The sequence below is a fragment of the Nestor notabilis genome, unplaced genomic scaffold (genome assembly GCF_000696875.1).
Source record: "Nestor notabilis isolate BGI_N333 unplaced genomic scaffold, ASM69687v1 scaffold12540, whole genome shotgun sequence".
NCBI classification, from domain to species: Eukaryota; Metazoa; Chordata; class Aves; order Psittaciformes; family Psittacidae; genus Nestor; species Nestor notabilis.
In genome coordinates, this window is record NW_009912523.1 from 128,398 (window position 1) to 150,704 (window position 22,307).

At 39.7% G+C, this 22,307-nt stretch overlaps 1 protein-coding gene across 1 annotated transcript in view; it reads right to left on the reverse strand.

The window, feature by feature from the left end:
• The window catches only part of LOC104409865 (cytoplasmic dynein 1 intermediate chain 1), a gene marked incomplete at its 3' end in the record, with an annotated part of 132,697 nt that extends 113,633 nt beyond the window's left edge, over positions 1-19,064 (reverse strand). Inside the window, exons 1-3 of the mRNA XM_010019872.1 lie at positions 18,951-19,064; positions 16,300-16,414; positions 13,582-13,639 (exon numbers count right to left, since the gene is read on the reverse strand). Coding sequence (XP_010018174.1) covers positions 13,582-13,639; positions 16,300-16,414; positions 18,951-19,058 — 281 coding nt within the window. The remainder of the gene's footprint in view (positions 1-13,581; positions 13,640-16,299; positions 16,415-18,950) is intronic.
• Positions 19,065-22,307: the final 3,243 nt, after the last annotated feature.

Below are 22,307 nucleotides of genomic sequence, written 5' to 3' on the forward strand. Positions count from 1 at the left end.
TTTAAGCAACTTTGGGTCTGGCCTCAGTGACAGTACATGAAACACATAAGGCATCAGTGCCAACACATATACTTATTAAGTCACCATCATAAAATGATATTTAATATCTGGAATCTTGATCAGATTGCAGTACAACTTGGGTCTGGTAAGTAAGTGCCCCAATCCAACACTTTTCATTCAACCAGTGTGCAACATGCTGGCAGCTTAGTTCTGAGTTTGCCTTTTTGAAGCTAAAATCAAATACTCTCTCATCTGTTGCTGATGCTGTAGAACATGCGTTCTGCATGACTTCTTTTTTCCTCCCACTCTCCCTTCCCAGGTCAAAACATCCAGGCCTGGAAATCCACTCTTTTGGAAAAGGCTACTCACAGCAATAAAAGCCAACCCTGCTTTCCCAAGGAGCCTCTTGCAGGGTAGGAATGTCTTTGCAGCATTGCAAATCACACCTTCAAGCAGAACTGGAGGAAAGCAAACACGACATTCTGGCACCTCCTGTCACCAGAAGCTGTTGTGCTTTCCAGACCAGGAGAAAACCACACTGACAGTGTACTAAGTCTTGAGGTACCTGCTGAACTGAGATATCTGTATGTGTCCCACATGAAACACTGTGAGACCTGACGGGTCCCAAACCCAGAATCTTCCCTTGCAGCAATGTCCTAAAATGACCCTTTGTGTGGGAAATATGCCACTTCTATGCCCTTCCAAACCTAAATTACAGTGAAGGAGTGTGTCATGACTCCACAGATTAAGCTACGCCTAGGTTTTCAGAGATCGAAGGCCAATCCCATTAAGCAGAGCGTAGATTGTTACTTAATTGAAGCAGAGAGACCAGAAATGAAGGAGTGTCTCACCCAGGGCATACGGACTCACCCACAGCATATGACGTCTCAAAGCACCTTTGCTTACCAGAGGAATGCTTCTAAAATGATGTCAATGTGACTAGTCTCATTTTCCCCATCTGTGATAGTAGGGGGTCCTGACTTTGCAGTGGGTGTTTATACTGTCTTCAGCCACTTAAATCAACTGCTCCAACAGTGAAACAGATCACCATGGGCTCTCTGCATACAGAGAGATGGGAGATTGCTTCATGCAGCAGTTCTGAGCACCCAACTTAAAACTCCAGCTGTGAGGAGGCTGTCCACAAAGAACTGGGGGGGATGGGACACACAGCCTAAGTAACTTGGGTGAGTTACTTGGGAGGGTGAGTAAAGAAGATGGAGCCAGACTCTCCTTGCTGGTGCTCAGTGACAGGACAAGAGGCAATGGACACAAACTGAGAAAACGAAATTCCACTTAAACATATGAAAAAACTTCTTTACTGTGGGGGTTTTCAAACATTAGTACAGGTTGACCAGGGAGTTTGTGGAGTCTCCATCCTTTCAGAGACTCAAAACCCAACTGGAGATAGTCTGAGCAACCTGCTCTAGGTGACCCTGCACAAGGGAGGTTGACTAGATGATCTTCAGAGGTGCCTTCCCCCCCTCAGCCACTCCTGGTTGTGTGAGTCTTTGCTCCCCCTTTCATCTCCCTGCTAGCACCTGATGAAGAGCGAAGGGCCTATCTGCACGAGGAGGGACTTGAGAGCCTGCCAGCTTCAGACAGCTTCTTGCTTTCTTTTCTTCTAACTTCAAATGCAACTAGCAAAATAAATGAATTAGGAAAAAATAGCTAACCAAAAAGCGCAATACTACAAAGAATAACAGGATTCTGGGTTTTGACTTTGATGTAAGGAGGAGCCCTGTGCTTAAAATACAGGATTGGGTTACAATTTCCAAAGATGGAAAATTGCTTGCATTAAGAACTGTGCACCTGCACGATACAGATTAAAAACAGATTCCACCCAACTCATAGTCCTAAAAATACTGAATGCAAAAACTGGGGGATACGAGACCTATTTTAAAATCATCAGAAGAATACAATGCTTAAGATGTATTTGAATGCCTTTTTCAATATGATATCAAATATTGTCACCACATATTGTCACTGAATTGCAATCCAGGATTATTTGCAAATTCAATATATAATCTATCATGTATCTAGACTTTTTTTTTTAATGTCTAAATATCACACAATGAACTTAAGGCTGCATCATTTTTAAATGACAAAATTTTAAAGAGTTCTACCAACTTTGTTTTGTCAGTTTCTCCAAAGTTCCCACTTTGCTGTTGATTAATGAGAAAATCTGAACTAAGAAATTGCTGGTGAGAAACTACTGCAAATTTAAAAATAAATATTTGTGTATAGATATGATGCTTGGTTTTATTCCTTTCCTTCTAGGCTTTTATAATCTTAATTTTCTCCACTATAATTTTCACTTTCTGATATCTGTTGTACCTTTGAAATGTGTCTCCAAAACAAAATACATCAAGAAAAGAAGATTCAAAGCTACCACTCAGGGATGGAAAAGTACCACTTGCCTCAATTGATGCTTTGCATTTAAGCCACTATTCTGCTGCCATCTGTGCTCTGTTCTGCAGATTTGTTCCACTTTGAAAGGATTGGCAAAAAGAAAATACCTTCGTTGTGCTACTTGTTTTCTGAAGCACATTATAAGCAAGATGGCTATCAGCGGTTACGGAGGATTTGTGCCTCTCAACAAGACTCTCACTTATGCTTTAGAGCAGTATGCTCTGACTTCCCTGCACATTCCTGTGTTCGGAGCTGGGCTGCTAATCATAAAATAAAACACCATGATACATTCAGTGAACAAGGAGTTTGGCACCACTTTTGGAACACAGCCAGATACTTGGGTTTTACATTTACACTTCCAAGCAGGCTGACACCTCTGACTTCAGTCTTCGCCAATAAAAAGAGCAACTATGACCTCCCTATCTTTCAGCTGCCTGGCAACCACAAGAGTCTTTCTCAGAAGGGCATGAGTTTAAAATTCCCTCCCTTTTTTTTTCTTAAGGGATATTTATAAAAAATTATGGACAAATAATATTTAAACCACATGTATATTTCAAAATTAAAATCAAGGCTATGCTGCTGAATATATGTAATAATTTTCAAAATCCACCTGACTTTTAAATCAGAATGAACAATTCTGGAATGCTTTTAATTGTAAGTACATATCACAGGACAAATATCTTGTTGATTCCCACTTCACAGAATCCCACTAATTAAATCAGCAGTGAAATTAATCCAATCTGCTAAACTTATTTGGTATATTTAAAGTCTGTTTTTTGATTCAGGTCTACATTACAGGATATAGTCTTGTGGCAGTGTAACGAGACTTGTCATTCTCACAGTGTATATACTATAGCTACAGAAATCCTAGTCTGCAAATTTATGCTGGTTTACTAGGAGAGTCACTGTGAGCAGGAGGCTGGATCTGCGAGAAATGAATGTCAAATAGTTAGAAGCTTCTCCTGAGCCTATGAACTGATCCTGATTTACTGTAAAAGTGCTGGGTAGCATGAACTGCCATTATGAAAGTGCAGTAATAAAAAACATGTTCAAGAGGGGCAAAGGCACAAGTTTTTTGTTCTTGTAGCAAACCCTCAAAATTCTTTTTTAAAACAATATTTTCATGTTGGTTTTTATACAAAGAGTAAGTCTATGCAGCAAAATAGAACTCAGATGAACACAAATGTAAAGCAATAACTTGGCGGGAGAAGTTTTACATATTAACAGCTCCTTTAGATGCTTTAAAGGAACCACAGTACTCACATGAGGACACTTTGATCCAGAGTCGATGGATATGCATATAATGGAAGGCTTTGAATAATATTGCTTAAAAGACAAAGTCACATTTATTTGTCAAATCTAGAAAATGCAATCCATACCCGTTCACAGGAGTCAAAGAGCTAACACGAAGGCTGGAACCTACAATTTTTAGGTATGGTATTATTCAGCTGAAGAAGAAGGTGATAGATTTCAGCAAATTTTCATTTTTGCTTCAGTGCTAAAATCCAATAACTACTAGCTGGGAAAAGAGTTGGTGTTTCCTTTCCTTTATAGAATTCATTTGGTGCTAGAAACAGCAAAATCATTCCAGAGGGGATGAGATTTTTGCTATAAATAGGTTGAAACAAGAGGTCACTGTATGAGACTTATCAAAAATTTTTCACATCAGCAATAAAAATGTCAAAAGTTTTCATGACCCAATTACCTGCTTTTCAATAGACCAGGTCAGAAATTTTATTCTGATTTTGAATTATTAAAGTAAATAAGTAAAATGAAAATTTCAGAATCAAAATGAGTTTTAAATGGAAAACCAAAATGTTCCACTTACTTACAAAAAAAAAAAAATCACAGCTTTGAAGAAAATTCCTAAAAACCAAGTTACTGAAATAGCTACTCAGAGCATCCTTTTCTTTTTCCAGATAAACATAAAATTGTGAATGGGGATTTTGTAAGGGGCTTTTTAATAGACTAGTGAAGGAAAAAACACCTACATGAACAAACTGTACCAGTTTAACTGTTAAACAGTTTAACATAGGAGGTGATCACGCATAATTTAATTAAATCAAGATGAAATTCTATGCAAGAGAGCTACTTAAACTGAGCTGACTTTAGCAAGTGAGTTATTTTGTTTTAAGAGGATTAGTGTTTTAGTCCCTAAAATCATCTGATTGTCTAACTAAATATATTCATGATATGCCTGGAAATAACTACAGAGAAGTAACTACATCTGGTCTGATAACCTAAATGGTTAATTGGGGCTTTATACATTAGTATTATTTTCTTCTGGATGCAGCTGGGGCTCAGGTTTCCAAGGCATTTTATGAAGCACCCTGGGAATGGCAATCTTTCCTTCTCCTTTAATTTGTAGCACGAAGATGCTTGCTAATGAGAAAAATAATCAAAGATCTGGAGCAATGAACTCTATCCATCCTTTAGGAATGAAAACATAAAAATCCTTAACGATGCCACAGACTCACAGGCTAAAAGGATTGCAGATGATTCTAATTAATACAGACCATTCTGACTTTGTAACTGGCACGCACTGAAAAACACTCCCTACTTTCTAGGTCAGACATACAGACACTTGAAAGCAACTGCCAAATATCAGTCCCTAAGGTGTCTGCTTATGTTTATAGGCTAAAAAAAAAAAATTGGCAGGGAGAGGCTTTAGATATCTAGGGCTAAATATATATTGAATATAAAGGAGAAGGATTGTAGTTCTTCTTGCGCAGGGACAAAAGGAGAGAGTAGACTGCAAGAAACCTGCCTTCCTCCGTCCTTGTACACTAACTTATGCAGGACAAACCATGATATGTGCAAGCAGCCACTCATTCTGCGCAGGCCATGGGAAGAGGACCGGCCAGCCCTGTTGCTGTCCTGTAAATGGGTTGGGGGTGGAAAGTGTGAGAGATTTGCAGCATCACTTTAAAAAGCAGGGTAAAGGTAGCTGAGACAGCCAGGGTCCCCCCAGGCGTGGGGAGGTGGCTGGCACTGTCACTTCTTCATAGATGCCAGCATGATTCAGGTCAAAAAGGCTTAAGTCACGAATTGGCCTCTAACACTGTTGGAAACTGTAAGATAAAACACGTGCGCCAAGAGATCTTGACAATGGTATCATGCTAAATTATACTGGAAAAAATTTAACATCTGGGGTGTGTATTTCTGCCTTACTATGTAATGGCAACATCCCAAACTAAGGCCAAAGCCAATAAAAGAGAGCAGCAACACTAGCATCCCATGGGTTATCCCATTTGCCTCTAGCCACCAAACTATTTCTCTTGACTCGCCACTGTGAAAGACTCACATCTGCTCTAGACAGTGGTCCTGAGGGTTACAATCCTTCTTTTTTCTGAATAAAACACCATTTAAGTGAAGGTCACCATAATGTAGGTATTTTCCCTTGGTCTTTCCTGTTGCTCTCTGAGATGTCACATTGTTCCGTGCTTCCCTTTGGCTCAGCCCATTTAAGAAACACACATGCCATTAAAACAGCCATTTAAAAGCCATTTTGTACATATAAACTGATCTTAAGAAAAAGACACCATAAAAAACCCTGCTACTGTTATGGCTGCTAGTCCTGAGGCAGCACAACACAAGCCCACTTGTACTGGTCGCAACTGAAGAAGGATCCGTATCATCTGTGAATGTAACACAATGAAATGCTGATAATGCAAAGCTAAGCAGCAATGACAAAACAGCGTCATTGCACAGAAAATGTCAAATTCATTTACTTAATGATAAAGTAGCTAAGCCCTAGGCAATACCATTAAATTAGCAGTGGTTTTAGCAGATCTTACAGAAACATGGTTTTGTTAATGCCTATGAGAGATGTTTTCTAGAGTTAAAGAGAAAATAGGGAATACTCTGCATGGACTGTATATCTACTACAATAATCCAACTTTCCTTTTTTTTTACATGAAATAGAGACCAGGATCCACCTTCTTTTGAATTCTTCATCTCTCTAATTAATCATCAAAGCAATATTTAGAAGACAGAATGGCATTCTGATACCCTTTCTTCAGCTTGTCACTGTGTTATATTACCGTACTAAGTAAGTAACTGTTTATAAGTAAAACAGTGAAAATAAAAGCTGAGTTGCCAAGTCTGATTTTGCAGGCAAAAAGCCTAAAGAGCACAGAACTTAAAGACTTTGGTGACATTTAGCCATACTCATGAGAGATCAGCAAACAAAATCTTTGTGACTTAAAATGTTATTCAGTAAGAATACAACTAGAGATGCCTTTTTTTATTTTAAAAAACCCAACAAACTTGACTGATAGTGAGCAACATTAAATACAAAGCTGTAAAATGGTGAATATAATAATAGCATGCTCTGACTCACTCAGTGCCCAGGTGCTCCAGAACTATCTACTTCCTTTCATCTGAGAAGCAAGAAATGTTTGTATTTGAGAGTCAGACATGAAGCAATGAAGAATTAACATGTCTTGTGTGTGTTTAGATATTGCATTATAAAGCAGAACACTTAACAGCAATACAAAATGAGTAAACAATATGCTGCAGAGAAAAAAGACTGAATTACAGCTGTTTCTCCCTGCATTGGGCCAATAGAAACTGAGGGTGGACATCAACACAGTGAAAAAAACATATCCTACTGTATTTCTTTTTACACCTAAATGCCTTAAAATGGGCATGGTAAATGGAATCAACTCAGAATCGCATCTGATGAAAACATACATGAATGCAGACTAATATCAGCAAACTTCAAAATAGACTGCAAGAGAAGAAGACATGCTCTTGACTATCAGTAAGGACATCCAACCTAACGTGACAGCTGCTAGTGTGTTCTCTGGAACACAACTGGGAACACACTCAGAGGTCACACTAACTGCAAGATGAAATGGCATACTGGACAAAAAATTATGCCAACAGCCAAAGCCAGAGGTGATATTGCTCCTCAGAGAAAAGTTCTCTAGCACTACAGACAGCTGTTCTGTTTTTCATGTACTGTATTTTATCTAGACATAAAAACTGTAGCGATGATGAAGCAATTTGATTACAGAGTAGTCTAACTTCTACAGCATATTACTGGTACAAAAATGGCATATTACTGCTACAAAACCTCTTTAAGAAATTATTTCTCTTTACTTTTTGTTTTCTCTGCTACCTAATGCTATGCTCAAACTCATTCTCACTGGAACTTTCATTAAATGTTTACAGCTTTATCTAAGTAAGGGCTGACCCTGCTTTACTGCAAGTAAACTTCTTACACTGAAGGAAGCTAAGCAATTTCAGTGCAATTTCAAACACATCCCAAAAACTGCAGTATCAGTAATTAATCCAAGTAAGAACAGTATAGAATGAGTAGCTGTAGCCAAATCCACCAAAACCAGTGGACTGTGAGAGAAACAGTACAAAATAATCCACCTTGCCTTATTTCACAGCAGATAAAGCACCACATGGAAATAACTATCTTCTGAAAGAAGCTAATAGAAGAGTAGCTAATGCTTCCTATCATCTTTGTCTTTATGAGAGCCCACAAAATAATCAGGTATCTCAACATATGTGCAGCAAAATATGCATGCTGGAAAGTGAAAGGGCACAGATGAAGCTGTTGCAGAAAGGCAACCATTAAACTTTACACATCCACGACAGCCTGGTGCAGTTTACTGAGCAGATGGAAGGTAGGAAACCTTATACTCAGCCAATGGGATTCTCATGTTTCAAAATGCAGGGAGGGAAGTGCTGCATGCATGGGACTTCACTGCATGCACATGCACACCATCCAGCTCAACAATAAATGGGATGCTGCCATGCAAACCTGCCACTGTGGGGTAATAAAGCTAACTGGGAATGTATAAGAGTAGTGAATGATACAGGGAAAAAAGGGGCCACACAGATAAATCACACCTTGGTCCACAAACGGAACTCCTCAAATCATGCAATATGCCAAGGTGAAGACAAGGACACCCTCAGGTAACACAAGAATACATACCAATGCAGGCTGGTATTAAGCACGTGAAAACTACCCAGCCACAGGAGTGCATCCTTCCAGCACAGACATATTCCTGCTATTTTACATTTAGCTGGCATGCAAAGCGCAGACCAACCCTAGGGCTCTGGCTCTACCTGTGACAGGGTATTGGGGCTTTTGTAGAGAGCTGCTCAGCCCACAAGATGTGGTATTGCACTGCCTAGCTCTGAAGCACTGTACAAGTTTTGTCCTTGTGTACTCCCTCAGAGGACACAAATACGCAGTTCATGGCTGTGAGTGCTGAGAAGATGTGATTTATGAATGTCTAAGGTATACTGAGTAGTAAAACATGCCTCTCCATGGGCCTTGTTTCATAGTAGTTCTACTATAATAATACATCCTCTCCGGCACTCTAAGGTAGCAAAAATTCAGAGTGTCTGCTAGGGAGGGCTGTGATGCATACAGTTGTCAGGAAGAAGCTGCATATTAATAGCCCCAAAGAGGCAAATTTCTCTTTCACACAATGCTACGGCACAGGAACTCTCAGCAAATGCCTTTACCTCAGCCCCTTTCATCACAACATTTACTCAAATGTAGTTAGCTGGAATCTACATTTCAGTTGTGCACATCCGTATCAGCTGATCATCAGCAACAGGCCACTGGGCATCAGCAAAATGCGTACAAAATACTAAACAAAACAAAATACTGATGCTCAAAGAGCCAAGTGTACTCTATTCTAAGGAGAATCTTCATGGGATCCTGTAACATTGTCTTGTGGAAAACGAGCCATGTCTGAACACATCATAACAGAAAACCCTGTGAACCAATAACCCATATCCAGAGATAGGTATCAGTTTAGCCTGTGATGTAATTTTCCTGTCCTATCTGTATAGCACAAGCAACACTGCTATCAAAAAGTGAAGTGGGATGTGCAAAGCAATGTGGAGACAGGCAAATTGCTCCATGTGCAACAACAGGGCTCTAATTCATTCAGAGCAGCCTGCTGATAGCTAAGAGCAGCATATACCAAACCTATTCCTTGCGCACACAGTTATGGTAAAATTACCAGCAAGTCTAACACTCCTCTGCTTACCCAGAATTGATCCCCAAAACCACCACAAAAAAAAAAAAAAAAAAAGTTGGCTCCCTTGTCTAACTGAAAGCATTCAAAGAAAACTGACAGTATTTTCTTGCACAGTTACTCATCTAACATCTGCTCATTCTTACAGTTGCTGTTATGGCTCAGAGGGAAGCTTGAATGCTCCTGAAACCTAGCATTATCCCTTGTGAAAAGGCTATGACAAATAGCAGTGTGCTACTAAAGATCAAGCAACAAAAAAACCCTCATGGAAACCTGGGCTGCAAGGATGGAAATGGTTCCATAATTTAGTGCCATTATACAGCTGGCCCCGTACCTTCTCCTAGTAAGTTTAATGGCATCAGGGAAAGAACAATGTTGTCCTAGCTATTGAGCTGGAGATAATGGACAATGGTCCTGCAGGATAGCAGCACTACTAGTCTGTAGATCATACAGCAGAAGGGACCATTGTGACCATGCAGCTTTTCTTCCTGTGCGACAAAAAAGCACTATGATTTTTCTGAATGAATTGTTGTTTGACCTATTATCTGTCTGTTGGGCAGGCACATTATCCTGAATGAGCAATGTACAGTGACAGAAGATCCAATAGAGTCTTCAGGTAAAATGCCTTAGTGTTTTATTTGTCTCCCCATTAAAATTTCTATGTTTATATTTGTCCAGCTTCAATGATGAACACTTTGCTGCTCTTACACATTGCCTGCTGGAGCCCTTTTGCTCCCCATGTAACTATTACCCTTGGTGAGCAAGTTACCAGTTAGTTTTCATCTTGTAAAGAAAGATTGAGTGAGGTCTGCGGTTCCAGGATGAGAGCTCCTTAACGCTGTCCAATCTCTCTAATTTATCAGTTGTCCTTCCTGAAAAGTGGATGTCAGAAACCTGATTTCTGGATAAACTACACTAACTCTTCAGTAAGGAATCATAGGAGCCTGCCAATCAAAACATGCCTCAGATAGATATACTTTGTGACATTGGGGCAAATAGATTAAGTCTGACAACTATCAGAAGTGCCAACAACTCTCAGAATTATCAACCCAACCTATTTCTGCACCAGAAACTGCTGCCTCAAATAGGAATGTACAAAGATGTCGTGGTTCAAGCCCAGCCGGCAACTTGGAACCACGCAGCCGCTCGCTCACTCCCCCCCTTTTCCTTCCTCCCCCCGCTCCCGGAGGGATGGGGAGGAGAATTGGAGGAATGTAACTCCCACGAGTTGAGATAACAGCTCTCCAGTAACTAAGGTATAATACAAATCACTACTGCTACCAATAATAATGATAAGAGGAATAACAAGGGAAAAGGACACAACCGCTCCCCCCCCGCCGACCGATACCCAGCCCGACCCGAGCAGCGATCTGGGCCTTCCGTGTAACTCCCCCCAGTTTCTATACTGGGCATGACGTGCTGTGGTATGGAATACCCCTTTGGCCAGTTTGGGTCAGGTGTCCTGTCTCTGCTTCCTCCTGGCTTCCCCTCCTCTCTGGCAAAGCATGAGACTGAGAAAGTCCTTGGTCAGAGTAAACATTACTTAGCAACAACTAAAAACATCGGTGTTATCAGCATTGTTCCCAGACTGAAAGTCAAAAACACAGCACTGCACCAGCTACTAAGAAGGAGAAAAAATGACTGCTGTAGCTGAACCCAGGACAAAAGATCTCTTGCTTTCTTGGAAGCTTTCAACAGGGTCCCTCCTGCAGGGAACGAAAATCTATGATTTCACAGTTTTTTTTCTTTTAATATCCTCATCTTCCCCTGGAGAACACGTTAGCAATGAATAATCAGACTGCATGCAGGATTTCTGCCAGGCTGTACGAGCTCGTTATTTCTGCAGCAGTGTTAGCAGCAATAACAACAGACGAGCTGTGATCTCTGAGATGGGGGCATTAGCAGCTTTGGAACTAATCTGCTCTCCTCTAATGCCTGTGCAGAGTCTACTGTCGTACAGCAAATCTGTAGCAGAATGAGGAAAAGGGAAAGATCTTTCAAGCATGATGGCATGACAAGGGATCCATCAAAAATGCCTTCTATCATAGAGAATGAAATGGAAGGATACGTTAAAATGAAGCAGAATAACCTTGCTGTTAAGAGACAAACAGGCATTCACACATGCTGTAGTCTAAATAAGTCAGAAGTATGGTCTAGGCATCTCTGAGAAAACAGCTGAGGTGGTTTCCTCCTGTTTTTCACTGTGATGACAGGTCTACCAACATCCTCACCAAGTTTGATTGCTCTATCATACATGTATGCTTGAGTGCACTCATTCACACAAACACGCACTGAGAGCATCTTCCTGCACTGTGTGGCAAACTAACCCAACTAATTGCCATCCAATATTATCCTCAGGTTACAGATTCACCAAGGCCTGGACCAGACATTGTTGAATTACCACAAGCCAATTGCTCCAGGCAAACATCTGCAAGAGGCCTTCCTGGCACACAGCATGGCCCTTTCAACACCAGAGAGGATGGCAAGCAAACTGGTGGACTACAAACAAGGTCTTGGGATTCCCACTGAATTCATAGTACGGCCACAACTAGCCAGAAAATGGATCTAAATCAAAAGCCCACAATGCAGTACATCGTGAGCTTTGAATAGGACAAACTAATTCTCCTCCTAATGAGTCCTTTGAAGAGGACACATGGTTATGTGCTTTCATTGCTTGTTATCGACAGAGAGTCAAAGTGTGAGTGTATGTCCCAGCAAAATGAATCCTTAAAGAGCATTTCACTACCTTAACAGTAAAGAAGTTATACCATTAAAGTTCAGAAGAAAACCAGGTATTTAGAAGTCTTCAGCCAGTGTTGTCATAGCTTCATGTAGGGCTGTGGGAAATAACTTTAAAGTGAACAGCAGCCTGTACTTTGCTTAAAACCAATTTTTATTTGCTCAAAGTACTTTGATTTGCTGAAATCTACTGCATTTATTTATGAAAGTAGCATTACATTACACTACTTTCTGTGTTTTGAACTGCTACATCTGACAGGCTGGGGCTTTTCTACTTAGCAACCCATTTCTTCTAGAGGGTAGACCTGGGAGAAGGGCTGAGGAGATTTCAGCAGCAGCTGTGCAACCTCCACACCACAACGGATGGTGTCTGCATCTGGCTGAAGGGGGACACAATACACTTTCAAATTACAGAAATGCGATTTTTCTAAACAGAAGGCTGGTGTGGTACAATATCTGGTGACCCAGAGCTCTGTCACATTACTGTTCATGTCTGTAGAGGCATGGTGTCTACTCCTGAGCACTGTTAACTGCAAAGAGCAATCAGTGTATTTTCAAGCCATTAGCAGAGCCCTGGCTCGCAGATTTGGATGCACTGGCTGCTCAGCTTTATGTTGAATCAGTTTGATACATAAAGAGCTCATAGGAACAATATGTTACATTTCTCAAAATATACATTAAAGTTTGTTGCACCTCTTCTTACTTGAACATACGCTCCTTTACCAGCAGCAGCATCCTTTCTTTTCTGCTCCAGAGCAGAAATTATTTTGGCCACTTCATTTCCTATTTCAGCCATACAAACAGAGGCAAGAAGGTTGCTCTTGTGTCCATGCCTTATACACTCCACACCACCCCTTTCCAACAAGAGAGCTGCTTCCCTTGCATTCTCCATTAAACTCTCTGATAGCCACAATTTCCAAGGCAGAATTGCCAGTGTGTCCCAGGCTGTTTCAGACTGTTTCTGTACAAGCTCTGTGGCACTAATTGCAATAAGCAACAACACAAGAACCCAAGGCATTATACTTGGGAGGGCTTCAAAGGGGACAGATTATATGAACAAAGATAACTCACATAGGTACAGGTGCTACCACTGCACACTTTGCCCCGGTTTTAGTGTATTTCCACACAGGATTTCCACTACAGCTTTCTGTAGGCCATTAAGAAGCATAGATTCAGCTCTTGCTTCCAACATGAGGTTTTGGGCTCGTGGCTTAAGATCCACTTGCTGCATGCATTTATTTACCTCACATCTGAGAGCAGTCTTACTGAATGGTAACATACGGTGGAAAATAAAGAAACAAAAGTACCCATCAGATACAGCACCTTCTCATATACAGAAGCAAAGGTAAAAATGGAGAAGTAAGAGCAAAGTGAAAAAAAAAACCCATATTTATTCAGCGCTATTGACTCTGCGTCTTACCTTCCTATGGGTCCCAGATCTCCTGAGTCCTGGCTGCCTGCGTCACTGGGTGTGCTCACTGATTTCGAAGAGGGAGACATAGGGGTTGGGACTAAATAATGAAAATAACAGGTATCCCATGTTAACACATGCAGCGACTGCACTGATGAAGAGCAGTGTCAGACAAATCAAAACCAATGGACCAAAATGATAGTGGATGAATGAGTAGGAGAGTTTGAAATGGTGAAAGCAAATAAGGAAGGAAAGAAAAAGAAAAGGAAGAGAGTCAAGTGAATTTTAAGTCTTTTGGAAGTGTTAAAATTGACATGAATTTAGACAGGACTGAAAGCCCAGTGGGAATCTACAGCTAATCAATGGAGGAGTTCCCTGTGGAAATAAAATAGCAATTGTTTTCTTGGGTATAGTTTAAAATTGGCTTGCAAAAGTTTTTAAAGGTATGAAGATATACCAGGGGCTTGTAAAAAACCTAAGTGAACTCTTCTGGTAAAGCCAGATAGGCAATAGAACAAGCACACTTTCTGAATTTTGAATATAACCAAAAGCCAGTGTCCATTAGATATGGTCTAAGGCTGCAGTGTGGAAACGACATAAAAAATAAAAGCTAAATAAGGAAATCCAGCTAAGTTAAAATCATTTCCCAAAAACGGTGAGAATACACACTAGTTTGCTTAGTGATTGTGTTTTCTTAAGTAGTTTAGATCATATAAAGGTTCCATTTTGGGTGGGACATGATTTCAACACTCAAGGAGGTTTCCCTTTAGATATGATTTGCTCAAGCTCTACAAATGATTTTCTCTTTGGCTTGCCAGGGCTTTTGAAGCATATTTCATGCAAAGGCAGTTTTGTTTCCTGAAACAGGAAAGTAAGTTCATAGCTCAAGGTCAGCCCATGTTAAAGCTCTTCAGCAAGGAAACAATAAATAAAAAAGGAAAAATATCCTGATTTCTTTTAAAATGGTTTCTCAAAAATGCAAAGGTGGCTCCAGTCACTATTTAATCAACTATTCTTCAAAGCAGCCACATTGAATAAAACACAAAAAGGGGTTTTAATGCAAGAGTGAAGTTTCCCATTTGGTTTAAATCATGTGCATTTCCTTTTATAGATTTAAGAGTAAAACTTTAAACTATTTTGTTATGCTGTATAATGTATAATGACAGACCTGTCAAGAGATTTGGATTTTCCATGTGGTCAAACATTTCATGCAGATTCTCACTAGAGACTGTCACAGAAATGACTGCAGCATGAAAAGTGAATTCACCTTTGTGACAGCCCTTTGGCAGGTCACAGGTACGTTGTAGCTGTTTATGTATTCCGTATTCAGAGTGGGATCTGGGTATCACATGCATGTATGAAGGCAGAATTAAAGCCTCTTCTGTATATTAATTGAGAGTGTATATACAGGGAATTAAAGAGGACAAAATACTATTGCTTAACTAAAATGATTCATCTTACAGGTGAATTTTCATGTGGTTTTGACAGTATCAACCACAAAATAATTAACTAAGATAAGAAGTTATAATTTGCAACACAAATATATGTGTTTAGTTAATAAGTAAATACATCTTCATTTTCAGATAAAAATGAGCTTTAAATGCTAGAACATTAAAAATGTATCTGATTTTATAATACCACAATAAAATTTAAAAACCATGTTTTATAATACATAAAAATAATCTAACCATTACTGTCAGAAAATTCTCCTGAGAAGTGGTATTTAAAAGCTTCGGTCACTATATCATAACTTATAAAAATAGTAACTTTTCTCAATAAATGTTCAATGTTTATTGAAGCTGTTAATTGAAATCACAATTCAGAATGTCACAATCTGTTTGTATATGCACCCAAGCATTTGTATAAGGTGCTTTCCTGAATCAAGGCTTCAGTATTTTGTCAAATTTGGAGTCCTTCCTAAATATTAGAGGCAGGAATACCTCGGGGTAAAATCCTAGATTCACCCCCAGTGAATTTAATGACAAGGCTTGATACCTCCAGAAAAGCCAATATTTTACCTAATACAGTGAGAGTGATTCTGGATTTGAAGGGAGAACAAAGCACGGGAAGGAAGGCAGGAAGGAAATTTCTCACTTTAGGGCAACCCAGTAAGTGAGACAACTTAATCAAGGTAACTACATAAATTGAGAACTTGAAATTCTAGAAATGAAACATCAAAACCAAAAAACAGATTAAGTACATGAAACCAGAGCTAAAATCTACAATAATGATTTGATGATAAGCTTTTTGTTATTTGTGATTTGTCTTATTTCACCTCTCCAGTTTTGCTTGATTTTAAAAGAAAATCAATGGGAATTCCCACATGATTATGTTACTCCTTCCTTAGCAAATCCTTAATCTGAATTTTTGAAACAAAACTTGGTATTAATGAAGTGCAGTATGTATTAATACTATTTTATGGGTCATCAGATAAATGTGATAGAAAATAAAAAAGTCCATCAGAAAAGAAATCACTGCTGGTCTGCAAACCCAATCTGCATTGTGTTCACAAAATTTTCTTGAAGAAATGAAACAGATGTTTTAGGCAATGACAAGTACTCAAAAATGCCATGAGCTGGTATATGTGTATGGTATGGCAGGCATTCAAACAGAAGAGTTCACTTCACTATTACAGCCAAAAATCAAAAAAGCCAAGCATGCTTTAAGAGAAAGAATGCATTCATTGTGGCAGAGCTGAATGCTTTACAGTGTGCTTCTCTTAAATACCTAAAGGTGGTTCTGGGGATATACCAATGCTCTGTAACAAAGCTTCTGTTTCTCTTCTTTTGCGGTCGAGGTCAGAATCTTCCTGAGCTGGCTCCTTCTTTTGCTGTAGATCAGCCTGAGTTAAAACAAAGCAAATCAAAACAAAACAAAACAATACAGAAAAGTTTCATCCACATATTATCAGCTCTAGCAAGTATGTGTGTGGAAAATAGATGCACCACTGCTTAGGTACACTTTGAAATTCACTTAGATGCATTTAGATAATTTATAATTTAGATAATTTGTACTATGCATATCTCTAAAAAATTTTTCTCTGAATGCATGGCAAAACTGATATTTGCAAGGATTTTTATAGCAAATGAATGGAAATCTGCCTCTCATTCATCAGATGCAACTTATTCAGCTTAATGTAAAAGCTGCCCATAAAGTAACGGATATCATTACCCTGAATAAAAATGGCCCCTTCCTACTTCCTCCAGGATCAAGAAATAAAATTTCATTGGGCTTCAGTGATGTAGCTTAAGGGCCCACATTTGCTTCCGAGCACATGTTAACCATAAAAATACTTTCTCATAAACTTCAGCATCTAACAGAAGAAAAGGAAAGGACTAATGTGTCTAAAATATGATTTTGGCAGCTCTGGGCACCAACAGCCAAAACTAATGGTCCACAAGACCCCTCCCTCTTTACTTTGATATCTGTACCTCCTTGGAGCTTCCACACATTAGACTCCTCCCGCTCTGGTCTACTGGGACCTAGAAACAGGAGGAGCAACATCTGCATTAGCCAGAATCCGTTATATATGGCTTATCCTTCCCCAATTTAGTAGGGTGGAAGGAAAACACCAATACTCCTGTCTAGTGGTTAGAGCATCCCATTTTAAAAAACAGGTTTGTAGCCTTTCTCCCAAGCAGATGAGGAAACTGAACCCATATCTCACTTTGTGGTCTAGTGCAGTAACCAGTAATACAAGTAAAACAAAATGCAAGTGGTCGTGTCTATCATTTTGTCATGTCAACTACAGCAGTTCTTGCATAGCCCTTACAGAGAATGTTGGAGGTGTCTGCCTCTGTACTTTGGAACATAGGTTAGATAGCATCAGCTTCTAAATCAGATGATCCTATCTAACCTCCATACAGAGATTTTTTTCCGTTCTGAAAACCAGAGTGTGGGGCACAGGAGACTGGCACAGTGCCTCAGCCTGGAGTTGGTGTTGGTGCAGACACAACAGAAAACCTTGTGGTTCAGAAGCATCCCCATGTACTCCAGTTTGGACATGGCCAGGATGCAGAAGAACATTGCTTTTAGACACGAAGTTCAGGCATATCCTTGTGCTCAGCTCTTCCCATGAGGTAGCCGGAAGTATCTCAGTACAGAGGGTGATAGACAACTCTTCTGCACCAGTGTACATGGCTAAGCACTTAAGTGAATGCTAGACTTCATTCCTGGAGGCAATTAGACATCCCAGTGCACCACATTTACAATGCCACAGTTAGGCACTGCAGCATAACCTGCAGAGCTGGGTGTCCCAGGCTGGATCTGGCTATCAGGGCCAGTGGAGAGTTCCAGCAACCACAAGATCTCCATGAGGCATAAAATCAGAGGCAGGGGACAAAGGAAAGGACTTAATAGCTTCCTTGATCCATTAGCTTGGCTCCTTTCCCTCTAATTCATTATCAGGCTAGTAATGAACATTGAAAATGTTAACGTTTAAAGTTCTGCTTACATTGGACTCCCCCAGTGACTCCAGGAGCCTCACGGGGGGTGGGCTGGTAATTGCACAAAAATGGCTCAAATGAACAAAGATTAAAAAGACAGCCAAAACTAGAGCACTGATTTCTTGGATCACATCACATTTCCACAGTAATTCCATGAAATTCATGTACAATATTAAAGTGTCAGTTTAAAAGGAAACCAGTTATTAGTAAAGGATAACAGGTGCTTTAAACTATAGTAAGTGTTGACATTTGAAGGAAAGGAAACATAATCACTTAATGCTTCTCTGACTTTGCATGAAAATGAATATCCACTCCCTGTCAATTCTCACCTCTATTCCACTAAGTGACTGAATAAAAAGAAGTACAAATCCCTTAATGAAAAACCTAATGCATATTGTCAAGGACAAATAAACTAATATGTCAATCAAACTTTAACAGAACTGAAAGATGCACCCATGCCAGAAGATGAAAATGCCATTGCAATTATGTTTTACTTTGGTGGAGAATAATAATTGTAAATCTGTTACCTTAGCTAGTAATCAAACTAGCCTTCAGAGTACAAAAATACATATTTAGATTATAATGGCTTGAAAAAAACGTGAGCCCTCTTTCTGCCTTTCCCCACTCTCCACTCCCTTTCCATTGAAGGAGAGGCTAGGAAAAAGGCAAATCAATTTTTCTTTCTACACACGCGTATACATCATGTTGTCTAAACTGTTGTCATCTGACAGTCCATTGGTTTTAAAAGCAATTCCCTCACTCCAACTTTCTTGACTAAAAATAAGCATTTTGATATAAGGTTAGACTGATGTGGTTTTGAAGATCTCATTCCACATGACAGATACCTTAGGGTATAGAATACCAAGACGTCAAAACCTGATCAAGCCCCTTCTGCAAACATGAGCTACCTAAAAGGCACTCCTGCATGTTTACCTCTTTCTTCTTCCTTTCCTCCTCCTTCCGTTTCTTTTCTTCTCTTATCTGAGCCAAACGCTGCTTTTTGCGCTCAAGTTCCGCTTTTAAATCACTTTTGTCTGACATTTTTACTCTGCTGGAAACAAAATTATGGAAACCAAGGTGAAAACAGAAATAAATATTTTCCTTATTTACTGAAAAGAAGATACTTAATTATATCAAAAATAGCACTTCTAAAATTGCTACAAATACATTTCTATAGAAACACCGGCCCTTGGACTATACTGACATTGTAGAAAGCAGAATATTTGTTCCACAATTTTTATTTCAAGAAATTAGACTAGAATATCACCGATCATGGAATATATTTTCAAATTATCTTAGAAAAATACCTATGTGAAGCAAAACCATTTTTGTCTGCTGTTCAAAATAATGCTTTAATGCTTTTACACACTGAAGCTTTTGATTTTCGTCGGCTTCAGCAGCTCTGCAGGCTGTAGGACCCAGATCCACAAATGGATTTCAATTTGAAGTACAAGAATGAGATCTGCCCCAAACAGCCCCATACATCTTAGACAAGTAATAATTTCACTTGCAATTGGAAATATGACAGCTTTTGCTTCAGCAGGTGGCTTGAAGGGCTGTCATCCCAGGATCCCCCCAGTTTCACTGATACAGTTCCACACAGACCACCAGCTTGGTCCCAATATCCTTCACATATTCACCCCTCTGGGGAGGACCCTCACCAAGCTAGGGCCTATCCTGCTCAGGAATATCCTCTACTCTTTCCAGGGAAAGCTGAGCCATTCCCCCAAAAAGCTGCAGGCAAGCTACAAAACCAGACCGAGCAAACCTGAGCTTCTCTTTAACAAAGTGGCACATTGCTCTGTCAACAGTCTCATGCTCGGATCATCTTTCCAAGAGGCAGGAGACATGCCCAGTATTCCTGATTTGACTCCAACCACACAAACTTGACAAAAGCATTTCTTCTGAGCTACTGAAAGACCTCCTCTCCGTTTAGTCTTAAACACAGTTCTCTGTAGGATTGTGATGTGAAGCCATGTACACTCTGTTTTAAATCTTTGTCCACCTAGTAACTGTTACGTGAGCCTTGAAAATGACAAGTAAAGACATAAACAGTCATATAATACAGAAATGCAGCCAGATCTCTAAAGAACATAGGATACCAAACTTTTTCTACAGTTTTGAAACCCCACTCATGTACAAATCTGTAATTCAAGTCACAGATACGTAATTTCTTTTCTAAATTCATAATCATTACAGGCTGTCATCTAACTGTATCAATACTGATTTTCTGATTAGCACTTTATTTCAAAGACAGTCCTGACTAACAGAGACATTCATTAAAAGAGTTAACTGTGCCTTTCCTATTTATTCACACATCACTGACCACATGCACCACTGCAATCCAAAATCAATCAGATCAATGGCAGTGCCATGTATATGCAATGGCAGTCTATTGTTTGCTTGATGCATAGGAAATTTAAATGGCAACTCTCTGCTAATATGATGAGAACTCCACCCACATGACTGCCTGGGTGGGTGGGTGACCAGAGAGTGAATTTATATGCTAAAAATTATATGGCGCTTTCACCCATCATGAATTCCTCCACAGTCATCAGCTTTCTCCTCAGAACGATAAAAGCACAATGCTTTGTTGTCCTTGCAAGCATTTTCATTTAATGGAAGAAAAGAATAATACTTGAAATCAGAAAAGGAAACCAATTAATGAAAATGGTACAAAAAAGAGCAGCATGAGGGATGTCAAAGGGGCCAGTGCACCTGTATTTGTGTGTGGACCATACCACAGATGCTAACACTTCCCAGCAAACTCCCAGCTGAAGCCCTTCGATGGGAGTTAAACCAGTCCAGCTCACATTGTCATAGATTCTGCACTTCAACAGAGCTGCCTCTCCTGTGCCCTGCAGTCCTTTCAAGGCCCGGGGATTCCTGGTTCAATCCACGACAATTCACAGTAAATGGAATTGCTAGGAAGGACATTAAACTCCCAAGAAACTGGACCACAGGGTGCACTGGCTGTATGAGGAGGAACATAATTTCATTTCTCTCTCACTCTGGTTCTATTTATGATTATATCATTTTCAAGTTGAAAAAGATAAATCAAAACTGACAGAAAAAAGTGCATTTGATACCAAGAAAACTAAGCAGTAGCACCTTAAACATTAATCTGTGTGGTCCATTGACATCAGTAAGCTATTTTCACATGAGAAATGCCTGGGGAAGAAAGCAAGCTTTTTAATGGCAGTGCAGGTAGTATTTTGCTTACCAATCTGCTCAGGTCTTGCGGGTCTCTCTCAGATATGGCAGAAATCCCTTTTGGGGGATCCCTACGGCTGAAATAATTTTCCTAATCTGTTGCACACATTTGAATTCTGATTATGAAGTTGCCCCTCACAGCCCTTTGGACTAGGTAGAGATTTTGCATCCTTTTAGTTCTGCAGTTTGGCAACAGAGAGAGAGCTCCTGTTTCTATGCAAAAAATATGCAAATGCGTTTTAAGGCTTATGACAGAAACCCTGAGGGTTTGGCATCTCTTTCAAGCTGTTTGTCAGATATCCATGAATGGCTTTCTAAAAATTCGTTCCCTTGATGTCAGGGAAGCTAACTAGCGTTCCCCCTGATTTGAGCATCAGCAGTTTTGTGCCTGGCCCCTTCTTTACAATACTCCAGTCAGGGTGATCAAATCCTATTATAACTTTGCCCTATTTTTAACAAAACAGATCTTACATACAAGAGAGATGATGTATTAAATTTTCTTCAAAGAATGTTGCCAGAGCTGAGTTATAGGAAGAAATTAATCTCAAGTTTCTTTCATCCTGAATATATATCATAGTCATGCCTTAGCCCCCCCAAACAGCTTACCAACCTTCAAACTGGCTAGTTACAATTTTAGCACAAACTGAACACCACCCTTCCCAGGTGTCAGCAAGTCAGGAGTGAGCAAGGAGGCAAGCATACTTGGCACTCTACTTGACATCAACCATGCAGCTAACACTATATTCATTACTGGGAATAAATTTCTAATAATTGCCATTCTGAGTGCCAAAAGGCATGCCCCACCAAGAGAGATAAAGGCAAACAGTAAAAAAGATCTACTTTCAACATCCTCTGTGGTGCAGAATGACAGCCCAAGGCTTATGTACAGCCTAATCTTCTTCAGCCTGGGAGAATGCATTGGTGAGAGGGAAACAGTAAGGAGCACATTTTATAGTGAAGCAGTTAAATTAAATCTTCTATGTGGGAGAAGGAACACATTGGAACAAACACACTGAACACTGCATTCATATACAGTTCTTACATTCAAACAGTTCTAATAGCAGGGCAGCAGCATAG